The 16,471-nt window shown below is 42.8% G+C and overlaps 1 protein-coding gene across 1 annotated transcript in view; it reads left to right on the top strand.

Annotated features, from left to right (window-relative positions):
* The first annotated feature begins 302 nt into the window (after positions 1-302).
* The window catches only part of LOC148020964 (citrate synthase 4, mitochondrial-like), a 31,832-nt gene continuing 15,663 nt past the window's right edge, over positions 303-16,471 (top strand). Inside the window, exons 1-2 of the mRNA XM_087698795.1 lie at positions 303-658; positions 745-795. Of these exons, the coding sequence (XP_087554921.1) occupies positions 608-658; positions 745-795 (102 nt within the window). The 5' untranslated portion in view covers positions 303-607. The remainder of the gene's footprint in view (positions 659-744; positions 796-16,471) is intronic.

Raw genomic sequence — 16,471 nt, 5'->3', positions numbered from 1 at the left:
ATTTCCTTGGTTTTGTATGAAATATAATTATAAATTACGCCTTCTTTTGAAATGGCCATAGAAAATGACAATTCCATTTGGAAAGGTCATTTCAATTACGGAAAACATTTCTTATTTTGTTTTGTATGGAAAACAGATTCGTGAATCGTAACAAGAAACGTTTAAGAAAAAACCCCTTGGAACTTTGAAGATTCGAGAGAGCGGTGCAGCCAGCCATGAATGATTGTGACCAATAAGGACCACGTGGTGTCTGTATGACATGTGCGCCACCCTTTGGCCGGGTACCAAAAACCCAAAGGGTTGGATCAAAATGTGGCGAAATCGGGCCTGGTAAAGTATAGAGCTGGGGCCAGGAAGGAGGGTATTGAGCGACCCGTCGTGCCGGGTGGCGAACGATCAGAGAAGAGACAGAAGAGAAACCCGAATAAAGTCAAGGGGAGTACCCGCCCTGCTTCAAGCTCTAGGTTTCCTTCAGAAGACCTAAGAGTTTAGCAGCAGCAGCAGCAGCAGAAGAAGAAGAAGAAGAAGAAGAAGAAGAAGAAGAAGAAGGACAAGAAGGACCAGGCAGGCTGCCACAGATCTTCTCCGTCCCCCATCAGCAGAAACAATGGCGCTCTACCGCTGTCGGACAGGGGTCGCTAGGCTGCGTGCGTCGCTGGTACGACATAGCTTCAATTTGGCATGCATCCAGTTTTGTGCTCCGCTCGATTCAGGATCGTGCTTACTGCTTGGCTCTTTTCACAGGCTGGCTATCTCACCAGGGGATTGAGCACTCAGGTCGAAGTCAACAACACGGTAAATCGCTCTACTTTCTCTGCATTTTCTCACGATTTGTTAATTTTACCAGCGTCTAGATCACTTAGTGCTACCCTGCCCAAAGCCTCGAGGCTCCAATCCAGTACTTGGTTCAGCAGGATCGTGAAGGATTTAAATGAGCTTTTGAGGATCTTCACGGGTATCAATTATTTCAGGCTAGAAAGTCATTTATGCAGAGTTTCACATCTTTGTTGTTCGATCAACAGAGGGTGAACGCATCAATGCCGTACAAGCAATTGAGGAGACAGACGGTAGATGTGAACACAAGTGTTATTAACACCTAAAGACCTAGGGGAGCAACATATCAAGGTACACAATATGATTATGCTTGAGGGACTTTCAATGGTACCAGATCTCATGGTATATAAGTGATCGATGCTTTTCTGCCCCAGTACTGTCTTCTGAAAATGAGGCATTTAGTATTCCCCACGGTTCAACTTTTTCTGTAAAAAGTGCAAGAATGACAAAGAGGACAGGAAACTTTCACAAAAATGTTGAAATTGGATTGTATGGTTATCAAAGCTGGTGGAGGAAAGTGCATGTTGAATTGCTTCAATCTGTTATAGATGTTCATGAGCAGATGCTTAAAGGTTCAATGCAAGAGATGCATGGTGACACTTTTGTTGGCACTAGTCCAATTGAATCTTAAGATTTGGTTGTTCTGTAAGTCAACTTTTACATTATGTTATGCAGTCCATCTCTGAATGGATTAGTGACTGGATATGAGCTCTGGGGCATGAGGCATGACCAAGGCCCACCACCACTAGGAACAGTCTGTTGAGCAAAATGCAGGCATGGGATTGACATCCCTTATGGTTCATGATATTGCTGCTGTACTCAGTGCTCACTGACTCAACCGCTGCAAAATGCAAGGAGAGGCTACAAAAGAGTACTCCTACCGCGGTTTCAACAGGGAGTGCCTACTAGCAGTTGCGCACATGAAGACCTACAGCAGCACTTGTGACACTAAATTGTGCTCCATGGAGACATGTATATCCTAAGAAAGGACTTTGTGCAGGAAACAAATTTCAAAGTTTTTCATTGCTGTACTGCACCTTGCAAAATGTTTCGAAGGTATTTGCAATTGTTCACATTGTAGAGGCACACTTGTTGAAGCAATAATCTTAGAAGGTACTAGCACTTGAGGCACACAAATGCTGGCATCCATGTTGATACTAGCACATTGCAAGCCTGAGTATATGAAGCTTAATTGGGCTTTGCCAAGCAATGGATGGCTGAGAATAGGTTCCGAATCCCGATGAGAAAGATTTTTGGATCTCTTTCTTGGATCTGCAAATAGAACTGACTCAATGTGCTTCTCATCAAAGTGGCTTTCATAAATAATGATATAGCTGAACTTGGTTTGATAACTTTTAGTCCAACCTACATGTGAGGGCTGTCGCATGTATTGAAGCAGAACTATGCCCACTTCATGATTCCTTAGATGTGCATATTAACCTAAGTCCTTTTGTAATTTTTCCTTTTGAGTTCAAGTTCTAGAGCTTTACCTTAATTGCAAAATTTCAAGAATACTCTTCACATTGCCATGTGTGAAGCCCTTATACGAAAAGCTTTTTAGTGTAGATGTGTAACTATTTCAAAAATGAGCTCTATGCAATTGGCCAATGTAAAGAAATGATAGGTTTTGCAATGAAGACAAGAAGTTGTATATAGCAAATGTTCGCAGTGACTCTAGGACAAGGGATGAGGAGAGCCATGCTGTAGTGGCTCAAGATGATTGCACTATCTTGAAGTTCAAGTGGGGAGATGGACAATAACAACTTTGGAAGGAGAGAAGAAGCAACATGAGCCCCATTGTTGTGGGCCCCAAAATTGCTGTCACCTGCTTGTAGACAGCCTATAGGGGTTGTCATGTGCCTACAATGGCCTCTTGACTGGTCAGGGCAGCTCTTTGATAGTCTCCAATGGCTGGAAAATTGCAGCTGCAGTTCTCTTCCCCTGCCAACCTCCACTATGCTGGAATGAGACTCTAACAGCCTCTAATAGCCTTTCCCTTACTTGAATGGGCAAGTTTTACCAATAAAAGCCTTGTAAATGCATTTTTCAACAATTTTCAGCCTAATTATATTAATTTTCAGAATATTAATTCTGAAAATTAATTTAATTAGTAATTCTTGCACAGACAATTAACTATACCAACCAACAATTAAATTGGCTAGGCCAATTTGTCATCCAAGTATTCTTGACCATTTATTTAAATTTCATATCCTTGTGACACCTACCTTGTGGCGCCCACATTGAAGTGTAGAGATGCATGTTGGAGTTGACTGTGGCAGCCTTGTATCCTTTAGCCATTGCAGCTAGATCATTTCTTCTCTCATTTGCATTCTCTTTTAGCCTCCTCTTTGTGTTTTCTTTCCTTTCTTGTTTGCACTCTTACAATTGCTTGCCTCTTTTCAGGAAACCCATGGGGTTAGATGGCTATGATGCTAGCATCAAACAAGGCCATGTACTCAGCCTCTGCTTATTAAAAGGCAGCCATAATCTTGTGAGCCTGCATTTATTCATGCAGTCATCTCTTGGTTGTGAACTCCATTAGAGTTTGATGGAGACGGAGGAGAGGAGCTCTAAGTGTTTTCAGCCTTTGCATTAGTGTGCATTTCATTTTTAGTCAGTCCTTAGTGTGTTCACACTTTTTTGCTAGGTGAACCAGCTCAGATCATTTTGTTTTATGCTGCCCCAATTGGTTACTATTTCAGCTTGGTGACCGGTTTGTACTGAATTAAATGCAGCAGTCAGCTCATTTACTGCAGCGGTTTAGCTGATCAGCATGTCGCACTGCTCCATAGCACATGCCCAAATGGCCAGTTTGGGGGACTTTTTGCTATTTATAGCAGTCCCCTTGTCACTAGGCAGCATTCCTCTTTTGCAAACTTTAGCACTCTCCATTATTTGGTGGTTTCCTTTGTCATCTAGTGCATTTTCCATCATCAAACCTTATTTGGTTCTCTTGTTGATGCTTTGGGCTGTATTTAAGGATTGATGAGTCCGCTTTGTATGGGCATCCCATTTCAGTTGCAGATTTCTCCTTTCATATTTAGTGTATATTTCAGTCCCTCTTTTCCCTTCTCTCTTCATGTTTGTGTACTTTCGTTGCACTTACAAATCTCGTGGACCAAGAAAGGGGACATTAGGGTTTGCAACAAATAGTTGAAAAGAGATAGAACATGGGAATTGAGTTGTCGATTCACTTAGGACATTTTTAATGATTAAACACATGATTACAAGTCCTAATCATGTATCCCTATAAGTCACTTTAGTTTATGTGATAAAGGTGACATAGTTGAGAGAGATCATATAGCCACCATGAGACCATAGGTATTCAAGTCTCTAGCCAAGACAAAGCCAACGGACCCTTGCAATGTTAGTCCTTGGCTAAAATGCAAACCATGTTTACAAGTACCAGAATCATTTCTTAAAATGGCCGCAACACCTCTAGTGAAAAGCTCTATTAGCTTCCCAACTACTTGATGATAATATTGTGTAACATTGGATTTTCCCATTATCCTATTGTATTACTAGGCCTTTCACCTTTAGGTCTACTTTTTGGCTAGTTCTTGAGATTTTCAGCTAGTTCTAGGGTTTGATACCTTCTCTTGGCATGTACCCTTGGCTTCCTCTATGAAGGTGACTCTAGCCTTAGTGCGGATCTTTTGGCCATTTGGATATTCGGCTACTTTTGATAGAGCCTTATGCTTCCACCATCCACCTTGCTTAAACGTGAGTTTCTAGCCCACCTTGGTCATGAAGGCAAGTTTCCACCTGGTAGGAAGGTGGTTCCCATGCTCATTTGCTAGCATCATAACACCTCCAATAGACAATACACTTAAGTCTTCCACATGAGTGTTAGTAGTTGAGATAGCTCATCTATGTCGATCATTCTATTATGGTTATTATGTTGCTTATATGGGGCATTTTATGCTGGCCGACCAGCATTAAATGTTGGCCAACTTGCCCCTATTTTGGCATTATTTTTTTCTTTATATACCCAACTCCCTTCTCATTTAGACACATCATCATCTACAAGTTTTGTGGAGAGAGGGAGTTGGTACCAGTGCCTAGGAGCTAGAGACTCACTATTGTATGCGTCATTTTCGTGTTTGGTATGTGGATTCCATTTCTTGAGCACATCTATGAGTTCCCTTATTTTGCAGTATTCTTCAGTCTTCTTTCTCTTGTGTCTTGTGTTCAAGAATTTATATCAATACCTGTCTATGCTTCCATTGCTGCACCACTTTTGACATGATATTAGATTGCAGGATCTAGGTTCCTGTTGCGATTTGTTTGTTGATTATAGGTATTTCTTCCCCTTGTTGAATAGGCTTGCGTTTTTCAAATTAGCAACCTGCGTTTTCAGCTTGTGTTTGGATTCCAGTTTGCAATCGTTAGTTGTTGCATTTAATGCTCCACCAGCCTGTATTTTTTGTTTTGCCCCTCAAGTGGCTGATGAACTGTTTTTACAAGCTGTTTTTGCTAGTTTTTTGATTGGTTTTTCTTCATTTGCGATAGTCGGCCTTTGATTTTGATTAGATTTTTGGTTACCTTGCATGTGAACTCTCATCTTGTGAAGTCTTTGTTATTGGTTTGGTTATATTCTCTCTCTATATACCTTCTATTCTCTCTCTTCTTATCCTCTCCCAATAGCTCCTTCATATTGCAACCGGTCTATGACTCACATAAAGTGGTAGTTTCTTCAATTAACACTTGGACTTTACATACACACACATAAACAGAGACCTCTCTCCCTTGCTCAACACCTGGCCCCGAAGACCGACGGCCCTCTCGGTATTTCTTTATCAATTAAAAGATAGAAAATTACAAAAATGGTAATGTTCCAATATACATAACCTGTGAACAGTTGGTTTTCATCTCTTCTAAGTAAATCCCAGCTACATAGGAACAGTACAGCATGTCCAGATCAACATTCCTTACTATCTAGCATGTGCAGAATTCACTGTTCTTATTGTCCAGCACATTGTTCTTACTGTTCAACATGTGCAAAGTTCACTATTCTTATTCAGCATGAGCAGAGTTCACTGTTCTTTTGATTCAGCATGTGCAGAGGTCACTGTTCTTTCGATTCAGCATGTGTAGAGTTCACTGTTTTTATTCAGCATTTTGCAGAGGTCACTGTTCTTATGATTCAGCATGTGTAGAGTTCACTGTTCTTATTCAGCATGAGCAGAGGTCACTGTTCTTTCGATTCAGCATGTGCAGAGTTCATTGTTCTTATTCAGCATGAACAGAGTTCACTGTTCTTATTCAGCATGTGCCGAGAAAACACAGAATTTTACCTTCGATGGAATCAATCCATCATGCAAAGCATTTCTTTTGAGAATAGAGAGAGAGGTGATCAGAGAGAGCAAGCTCTACCTCCGTGCTCGAGTCAGAGACGTAGAAGTACTCTCCATGGCTGGTTTTCTTGCAGCAATCTGCCCTTAGCTCCTCAAAACTTCATTCTCCCATCTGCCCCTTATGCCTATTACGTTTTTTTTAATGCTCTCTCTCTCTCTCTCTCTCTCTCTTTTGGGAATTTGTGCCACATGGCATACATGTAACAATTTTCCCGTTTAAACCTTCCGGTCTAAAATTCTCCATGATTGGTGCAAAATTTGACCTCAGCATAGACCAGAGAATTAATTCTCGCGTAAAAACGAAGACAATGACGCGAACAGATTCTGGGGTCCAAAAATAGTAACTCCCTAAATTTTAGGGATGGTGACCCTTGCATTCCTCAAGTTGTTCTGTGCAACTTTTATCATTGCGACCACATCAAAAGTGTAATGTGGCTTAGTTACTGTGACTTTTATTCCATGAGCATTCTCACATGTGCATCTTCTATCTTGGCCAGGCTCATTGTCCTGCACCATCTCCAGTGGCTAAGCACACAGTTCCAAACCACTGGCATTCTATTCTTCAGTGCCCATTCAATATGGAACTGGTTCTATGGCTCAGACAAACCATTAGTCCAATTTGTCCCAATGGCTACCTCTTCTGGCCATGCAAAGATCTCGCTTATTCCAAGAGAACTCTGGGGGTGAAAAGCAACAGCAACAAAAGAAAAGAAAAATAAAATATTTATATAAGTAAATAAGAAAAGCAACTGTAAAAAGTATCACCACCTGGTGACATACCCCCCTCTTGGAAAAAGCAAGCGACCTTGATTGCATGCCACATGCTAACGGATGACATAAGGCGATAATAAGATTCTCCATGTTATTAGTGCCATCGCATGTATCACTTGCTAACATATGACACGGAGCAATGGTAGGAGTTTTCCCACTACCATTTGTGTCATCACAAGTTCAAGTCTCACATAGATGGAGGATTACATCTTGTATCCAACTATGATTATTAGGAGCCTTTCTAATATACATGTTTTCGGATGCAACACAAGGCGATAGCACGCATGCGGGAACTATTAGTGTCACAACATGCATATTCATTCAACTGCAGTGTAACAAATACAACTTTAAAGCACTGAGATTTCATTCAATGATACACATGTTAATGCTAAATGTAAGTTATACATTATGCATTATTCAATGAGATACAATATTCAATTGTACAATAGAGAATGTACATTGCTTCAAAAAGCATTCTAAGTCATTGTGAATTCCAGTAAGAAAGCTTCTCGGTAAAGTTGCAATAACTGAGGCGAATCTGCCAATTCAGCCTCTTCCATCCATTTGGCATCCATTGGTGAATAGTTTTTGAACTTTACCAAAAATCTTCTAATAACTCTACCTTTCACTTTCCTATCCTTATGTGCCAGGATCTGCTCAGGAACTAGAATCTCATCTAATTCCTCTACTTCAGGATGTTTCTCTTGAACTAAATCTTCTGGTAGCTCACCAATAAAAGGTCTCAATAGGCTCACATGGAATGCATTATGAAATTTCCAATTCTCTGGCAATTTCAGCCTATATGCTACGTCATTGATCTTCTCTGAGACTTGAAAAGGGCCATAATAACGCATACTCAACTTTGGAAACAAATATTACTTGCCCTTTTGTTTTCTCAAATGTGCCTTTTCAAAACGCAATAAGACCCAATCATCCTTTTTGAACAAGAGCTCCCGACGATGACTATCAGCAACTCTTTTCTATTTAGCTTGTGGCTTTTCTAGGGCATACTTGACCTTTTTATATGCTTCTTCCTTATCTTTTACATAATGATCTGCTTCAAAGATGTTATCTTTTGTTTGCAAAATGGGAGGCAATTTCTTTCCACCTTCCACAATCTCAAAAGATGCTTTGCTAGTAGATGAGTGCACTGTATTATTGTATGCATATTCAACCAATGGCAAGCAGTGTTCCCAAGAAGTCTTATGATCTGAAACATAATACTTTAGTAAATCTAAAACAGTCGAATTTGATTCTTCAAACTGTCTATGAGTTTGTGGATGGAAAGAAGATGAAAATTTCAGCGTAGTGCCCATGTTTTCGAACAATGCTTTCCAAAACAAGCTAGTCATTCTTGGGTCTCTATCACTGACAATTGACCGTGGCATTCCATGGTACTTGAAGATATTTTGCATAAATATCTTTACCATGTGTTCTGACTTAACCTTTTTCCTTACAGGAATGAAATGTGCCTGTTTGTTGAATTTGCAAATGATAGTCTAGATTTCATCATTCCCTGAAGAAGTTCTTGGAAGATCAAAAATGAAATCCATGGCAATACTTTCCCATGGCCTTTCTGGAATAGGCAGTGGTTGCAATAACCCTGGTGCCTTCTGTCTATCAAATTTGACCTTTTGACATACAAGGCAAGATCTAACATATGCATCAATATTAGATCTCAAGGCTGGCCAATAGAAGAAAGTCTCTACGGCTTTGACTGTAGCATCAATACCACGATATCCTGCATATGGTGGAGCATGACTTTCTAATAAAACTTTTGGCCTTAGCTGTTTTGTAACGCATAGTCTTCCATGCATCATGATAAAGCCTTCTTTGAACACATAATGATCATGATGTCGGCCATTGATCAACTGTTCATAGATTTTAGAGAAATCTTCATCATCAGTATACTGCTCTTTCATATCATCCAATTCATGGTGATAAGGAATTGAAACAGCTGACACGTGTGGTTTGCGAGATAAAGCATTTGCAACTACATTCTTCTTGCCTTCCACATGCACTATCTAAAATGAAACATAGATATGAAATTTGCCCAACGCATGTGTTTCTCTAACAATTTAGCCTGTGTGAGAAAGTATCTAAGTGTTTGATGATCTGTTTGCACTACAAAATCAGCACCAAGCAAATAGTGCTTTCAACTAGAGAGTGCATGGATCACAGCCAATAATTCTTTCTCATAAATTTGGCAAGTCCTTTCAACGACAGAAAGTACTCTACTCTCGTATGCCACAACTCGGACATTTTGCATTAATACAACACCAATGCTGTTTCCACATGCATCACACTGCACTACAATGGCTTAGATAGATCTGGCAAAATAAGTACTGGATCTGTAGTCATTTTCCCCTTCAAACATCTAAATGCTGATTTCTCTTTGTCAGTCCATTGCCATTTGACATCCTTCTTTTCAAGTGTATGTAAAGGAGAAGCAATCTTTGCAAAGTGTCTTACAAATCTTCTGTAGTAAGAGCATAGGCCAAGAAAACTGTGGACATCATGAACAGTTTTTAAGTCTGGCCAAGAGGCAATTGCTTCTATCTTTGCAGGATCCATCTTCACACCATCTTTAGAAACTATGTGCCCAAGGAAGTGAATCTCTTTTAAAAAGAATTCACTCTTCTTACCATTAATGAGCAATCTGTTACGCTTAAGCTCATTAAAGAGTGCAACTAGGTGTTTTCTATGCTCCTCTTCATTCTTTGAAAAGATAATCATATCATCAAAGAATGTGCCAACGAAACTTCGATAAGGGTGGAAAATTCTATCCATCATCTTGTTAAACGTAGCAGGAGCATTGGTCAATCCAGACGGCATGACTAAAAATTCATAGAGACCAAATGTCGTTCTAAAAGCAGTCTTATGGATATCCCTTGGCATGATTCTGATCTGATGGTATCCACTGGCGTGATTCTGATATGATGGTAACCACTTTTTAAATCTATCTTGCTAAATATTCATGCTCCTTGTAATCGATCAAGAATGTCATCTATCCTTGGAATCGGAAACCTATTCTTGATCGTGTTCTTATTCAAGGCTCTGTAATCAATATACATTCGCCAAGAGCCGTCCTTTTGCTAAACTAGCAACACAGGTGAACAAAACGGATAACTACTGGGCTGAATTAGTCCCTTCTCTAAAAGCTCATTAACCTGTGTCATAATCTCTTTTTGCTGCGCTGCACTGACCCTGTACGGTGGCCTATTGGGCGGACTAGTCCTTGGGATAAGATCTATGGTATGATCTTCAGGCCTCTTAGGGGGTAACTCTCTTGGTAACGAATCTGAGAAACAGTCATTGAATTTATCCAAGAAAGCCCTTCTACTTTCATCTAGTATAGAAACATTACTGTCAACTTCATTAGCTTGCTTTGTAAAAACCAAGTACGCAGAAATATGATTTTTCATTACAGAAGTAATTGCAGAAGCAGAAACAACTAGGATAGACTCTCCTTTAAGCTTCACATCTAACACATGAGTCTTGCTCCTATGTACAAGAGTAATCATTCTATTGTAAGTATCCAAGATAGCATATTTCCTGTGGCATCATGGGATACCCAATAGAACATCACAACCCTCTAGAGGCATAATATGGAACTCCTCTGTGTCCACATAGCTTTGAATATGCATACGAAGTTTGCAAGAATGGGGGTGACAGGTTCAATATGTCTCGGGCATGCCAAATCAGCTTGTCCAACTGGTCTCATTTCATCAGGACGTATACCCAATTTAGCTGCCCATGCTGGTGAGATAAAGTTTGCCTGTTCAATTGGTCCCATTTCCTCAGGACGTATACCCAATTTAGCTGCCAATGCTAGTGAGATAAAGTTTGCACGAGCTCCAAGATCAAAGAAAATAAGCAATGTGGAATCTTTGATCTTTCCCCAAGCTCTGCACAGTACTGTAGCATCATCAACTGATTGATCTCCCACCATATCAGGCATTAAGCCAATGCTGGGCTTCTTTTTACTTGGCGCATCTTTATCCTCCGCATCTTTAGAAAATTGTTGTGGGCACTTAGAAGCAATATGGCCTTTCTATTCACAAATAAAGCATTTTCCAGCCATCATTAAAGCCTTTCTTTCTTCAAATGATTTGCCAATAAGTGGCCTCTTTTGTCCTTTACCTTGTTTAAAAGAAGTCTGAGGTTGTTGCTAAAATCTTTTCTTCCAAAAAGACTTCTTTGTAAAATTGGTACTTTCTGGAAATTGATTCTTCTTCTTGCCAGGATCCTTCTTAAACTGAGAATCCTTCTTTTCAGTGCCTTTAAAGTTGTCAGCTTTTCCTTTCAACAATGCATTTGCCACACCAGCATTTTCAATTAACTGTACCATATTTGTAACCCTAGTCTTGGTACAATAATCCCTGATGGCTTCAGGTAAACCGCAACAATACTTTTCAATTTGTTCTGACATGGGCACTGTCCTGTAAGAACTCACGGGCAAAAGTGCTTCCCAAAATTTCTTATTGTACGCTTCTAAATCCGTACAATTTGCTGCGTCCAATTTATGCCATGCAGTCATGACATCTACTTCAAACGTGTTAGCTAACCATGAGGCTGCAAACAACTGTTTGAAATGAACCCAAGTGGCAGGTGCATATCCTTGCATCAACAATATGTTCCACCACTGCAAAGCATTACCTTTCAAAAAAGTTGCAGCCTTTCGTACCTTAGAAGTCTCAATAAAATTCCCTCGTGTGTAAGCTGCATCAAACTACTGAATAGATGTCAAAGCTTTCAGCTTATCTTGCATACCACTGAAGGTTTCAAACTTTATTGCCTGACCACCCTCTTTATAGTCTTTAAGCTTTGCACTTTTTGGTGTCAGATTGACATAGACAGGTGGCTGTAAAAAGGGGAGTCCCTTAGGTGCATTATCAACATTCATTTCACCTGTCTTAGCTGCCATATGCCTACTAGGCTGAGAAAAACCGTGGGTAATCCAGCCATTGCTTGAAAAACTGACCCACCACCAAAGTAACCAAGATAAGTAGCAAATTGAGAAGGAACAGTCTGCTGTGCCACTTGTGCATAATTGCCTTGACCATTCACTCTTTGATCTTGTGCTTGTGCTTCTTGTTGCATTGGACGTGTCTCCATGTTTGATGTCTTTTCCACATGCTCACGCACATTAGAGGTTTGCCTTTTTGAGCGCTCCATGGTATGATGTGATGACTTAGCTTGAGAATCCTCATTATGTGACTTCAATCAAAATTTTTTGCATTCGAGGATTCTTTACCAGCTGTTGGAAAGAGCCAACCATATTGAGGAGTGTTGTGCCATAAACAAGTCCTCTTGTTCTTGCTCCTCATCATGTGGTTCAATCTCGGTTCTAGAAGGTGCTGACATCTGTGCATCAATACTCTCTCTTCGGTGTCTATGAGCAGAAGAAGAACTCTCTTCTTCATGGGGGAGTTTTCCTTTGCCTTTATCCATGTCTGCAATCTCTCTAGTCCAGTAAGCTCTGTAAAACCTGTGTGTATGGCCTTTTTACCCAAAACTGTCCGAGCTTAAATTCTTACAGAAAAGAATTCAAATCCCGGGGATGGAACCATGCAACCGGTCTATGACTCACATAAAGTGGTAGTTCCTTCAATTAACACTTGGACTTTACATACACACACATAAATAGAGACCTTTCTCCCTCGCTCAACACATACGAATTCTCTACATTCCTGATATGCCCAAATATAATGTTATCAATCACTGCAAACAACCAATAAATTACTTTTTGTCTTTTGCATTTCATTCTTTCCATGCCTTTAATTCTGTTGTGCAATTGCTGGATCACTTAGATCTGGTCCTTTTTTTCACCTGAAACAAACTCATAAAGGCCTTTTCTAATAAGTTCGTCACATGGAACTTCCATAATGGGTAGTTGTTATTGTCTAGCTTCTCAATAATACAATTTTCAATATTCTCAACCATTATAACAAAATTAAGTACCAAGCAACGTTTTTGCGTTTTTGCGTTTTGCGTTTAGGATTTGTAGCCCCAAAAAGGGGCGCCATCCTAGATTGACTGTGCCTATTTATAGGCCATGTGAGAGTGCGCAACGGAAGAAGAACACGAACACAGAGGAGAGGAGAGAGAAAGCAGAGAATGAAGGAAGAAAGTCTGCACTGACTGAGATGAATGCTGAATACATTGGAATGGACAGAACAGTCCCTGCACGCAGCCCGGAGTGTCAGTGAGGGAACCAGGACAGACTGGAAGCAGTGGCAGCACCAATGCCGGAGACGGAGACGGAGGGAGCAGTGCTGTACCTGCAGAGAGCAATGCTGGACTGACTGGGGGGGCTGATATAAATAGCCCCCAGGCCAGCAAACTGGCCGACCAGCCAAACTGGCCGACTTGGCCAGTTTTGGCCGACCAGCCAGATCTGGCCGACTTTGGCCAGATCTGGCCGACTGCCCAGAAAATGGGCAGTCTGGACAAAAACCAGCCCAGTTTGGGCTGGAACAAACCCAGGGCTGCATGCTGACTAGAGCAGCCACAAAAATGTCCTGACAGAGCTCCTCTGTCTCCTGTCAGACTCTGACAGGAGCTCACAACCAGGAGATGACAGACTGAGAGTGAAGAAGAGCAGGCTAACACCCCCTCTCAACTCCTGGGAGAGTCTGAAGACCCAAGAACCGCATGTGATGAAGCAAAGAAGCCTGAGGCAACGGCTTTGTAAAGAGATCAGCTGCATTGGCCGCCGTAGGACAATAGACCACCACCAGCTCCGAATCCACGATCCGCTCTCGAACATAGTGATACTGAACCTCAATGTGCTTCGTACGAGCATGAAACACCGGGTTCTTGGCCAAAGCAAGAGCACTTTGGTTATCCACGCGCAGCTCCGTAGGGCCGGTCTGGGAAAAGCCAATCTCCGCGAGTAAGCGACGGAGCCAAACTGCCTCCATAGCGGTCGAACATAGGGCCCGATACTCAGCCTCTGTAGAAGAAAGTGCCACAGTAGGCTGCTTCTTGCTGCTCCAAGAGACAGCACCAGATCCAAGGGTGAAAGCATAACCTGTAGTGGATCGTCTCGAATGCACATCACCTGCCCAATCAGAATCACTCCATCCAGAAAGGGTAATCCCATCTCCATACATGATCCCGAAGGATCGAGTCCCCTGTAAATAGCGAAGAACCCGCAAGGCCGCCTGCCAGTGATCCTGGGTAGGAGTCTGCATAAAAGAAGACAATAAAGCCACCACAAAAGAGATATCCGGCCGAGTGTGAAGCAGCCAGATAAGAGAGCCGACAAGGCACCTGTAACGGGTGGGATCGGTAAGAGGAACTCCAGCTGTCAAAAGCTTGGACTCAGGGTCCATGGGGCATGAGATAGGCCGACACTCAGCCATATCAAACTCCGAAAGAAGCTCGGAGATGTACCTGTGCTGCGAGATAAAAATGCCCTGTGCCATCTGATAGATCTCCAGTTCTAGAAAGAATTGAAGGATCCCTAGATCCGTCATGTCAAACTCCTGCTGTAGAATGGACCGTGTATGCTCCACCTGCTGAGTGTCGCTCCCTGTAATGATAAGATCATCCACATACAAGATGAGGAACACCGAAAGAGAATCCACAACCCGTAAGTAGAGGTTGGGATCATAAGCGGAGCGCGCAAAGCCACTCTGTAGAAAGAAGCGGTCAATCCGCTGGTACCAAGCACGAGGAGCCTGCTTTAGGCCATAAAGAGCCTTCCGCAGCCTGTAGACATGATCCTCCTTCCCCTGCACAAGAAAACGAGGAGGCTGTGAAACATAAATCTCCTCCTCAAGAACGCCATTCAGAAAAGCAGACTTGACGTCCATCTGATAGACAGGCCAACGGTGGTGAGGAGCAAGAGCCAAAAGAACTCGGATGGTGGTCATCCTAGCTGTAGGAGCAAAGGTCTCAAAGTAGTCCAACCCTGCACGCTGAGCAAAACCCTTGGCAACAAGCCTAGCTTTATGCTTGTCCAAGGAGCCATCTGCAAGATATTTGGTCTTAAAGACCCACTTCACACCAATCACCTTCCGTTTCGCGGGATGCGGTACAAGCTCCCACGTATGGTTTCGCTCGATGGAGTCGAGCTCGGCCTGCATAGCCTGTCTCCAAATATCCTGTGCAAGAGCCTCCTCCACAGTGGAAGGCTCGGAATCCTGAAGAATCTGTGACATAAGAGCATAGTTCACACATAGTGAACTGTCCCGCTGGGCCTGTAAACGGGCTGATCGACGTGGACCTGTAGAGGAAGCAGGAAAGTGAGTAACACCTGAATCCTGCATGAGCCGGCGATACCATAAAGGAATCCTGAGAGACGCCTGCGGCTGTGAGGGAGACCGGGGGGCCTCCGGAACCTGTAAAGCACCCGAATCGGAGAGGGACTCCCCCTCACCGAGTGAAGGTAGATCCTCCGCATCTGAAGAAGGCTCTATATCCCGTGAAGATCCCAAAGTGGCGGTAGAAGAGCTCGTAGTAGACGAAGGCACATCCACCAAAGGGGAAAGGGAAGCCGAAGGAGGAGGAATAGGGGGGGTGCTAAGAGGCATCCTGGAAGGTAGTGAAGGGAGAGAAGGTGGGGGGGGGGGGGGGGGGTCCGTCGATGATGAAGAAACATTTGTAATGGAACCATCAAGCGGATCCTCAGAGGCCGAAGCCTCATCAAAGATCACATCCCTGCTCACCTCAACCGTCCGCGTCGTCGGGTCATAGAGCCGATATCCCTTCGTGGTTGTGCTATAACCAACGAAGATAAGCTTTCGCGACTTAGAGTCGAACTTCGTCTTCCTCTTCTTCTTGTCCACATGGACAAAAGCATCGCATCCAAAGATGCGAAAATGGGACACGGAAGGCTTCTTTCCAAAGAAAGCCTCATACGGAGTCATGTCCTGTAATGCCGAAGTCGGAGAGCGGTTGCGATTATGCACCGCTGTAGCTACCGCCTCACCCCAAAGGAAATGAGGAAGACTCCTATGCTCCAGCATAGATCGGGCCATCTCAATCATGGTCCGATTCGCATGCTCCACCACACCATTCTCTGATGGTGTGTTCGGATGGGAATACTCCACCCGAATGCCATGATCCCTGCAAAACTGAGAGAAAAGATGAGAAGTGAACTCTCCACCGTGATCAGCTCGAACACCACGAACCTTGGAAGTGGTTTGGGTCTCCACAAACACCTGCCACTCACAAAAACGGGAGTACGCCTCGCTCTTGTACTCCAAGAAATAAGGCCACACATAACGACTAAAGTCGTCTACAATCAGCATCAAATACTTGGCCTTCCCAAGGGAGGCCGTGCCCATAGGTCCGCAAAGGTCGGTATGAACCAACTCAAGCGGAGAAGTAGCCCGCCTAGTAGCAACCTGCGGGTGAGGCTGCCGGTGCTGCTTGCCCCTCAAGCAGCTAGGGCATAAAGTGTGAAGAGGAGGGAAATCAGGAAGGCCCTCCACCGTCTTCCTCCTAGAAGCCCGGCGAAGTGAATCGAGGTTCAAATGACCATACCGAGCATGCCA

The sequence above is a fragment of the Lygodium microphyllum genome, chromosome 18 (genome assembly GCF_053477565.2).
Source record: "Lygodium microphyllum isolate KBCC chromosome 18, Lygodium_microphyllum_v1.1.10, whole genome shotgun sequence".
Lineage (NCBI taxonomy): Eukaryota > Viridiplantae > Streptophyta > Polypodiopsida > Schizaeales > Lygodiaceae > Lygodium > Lygodium microphyllum.
This window is presented reverse-complemented; position numbering and strand designations above follow the sequence as displayed.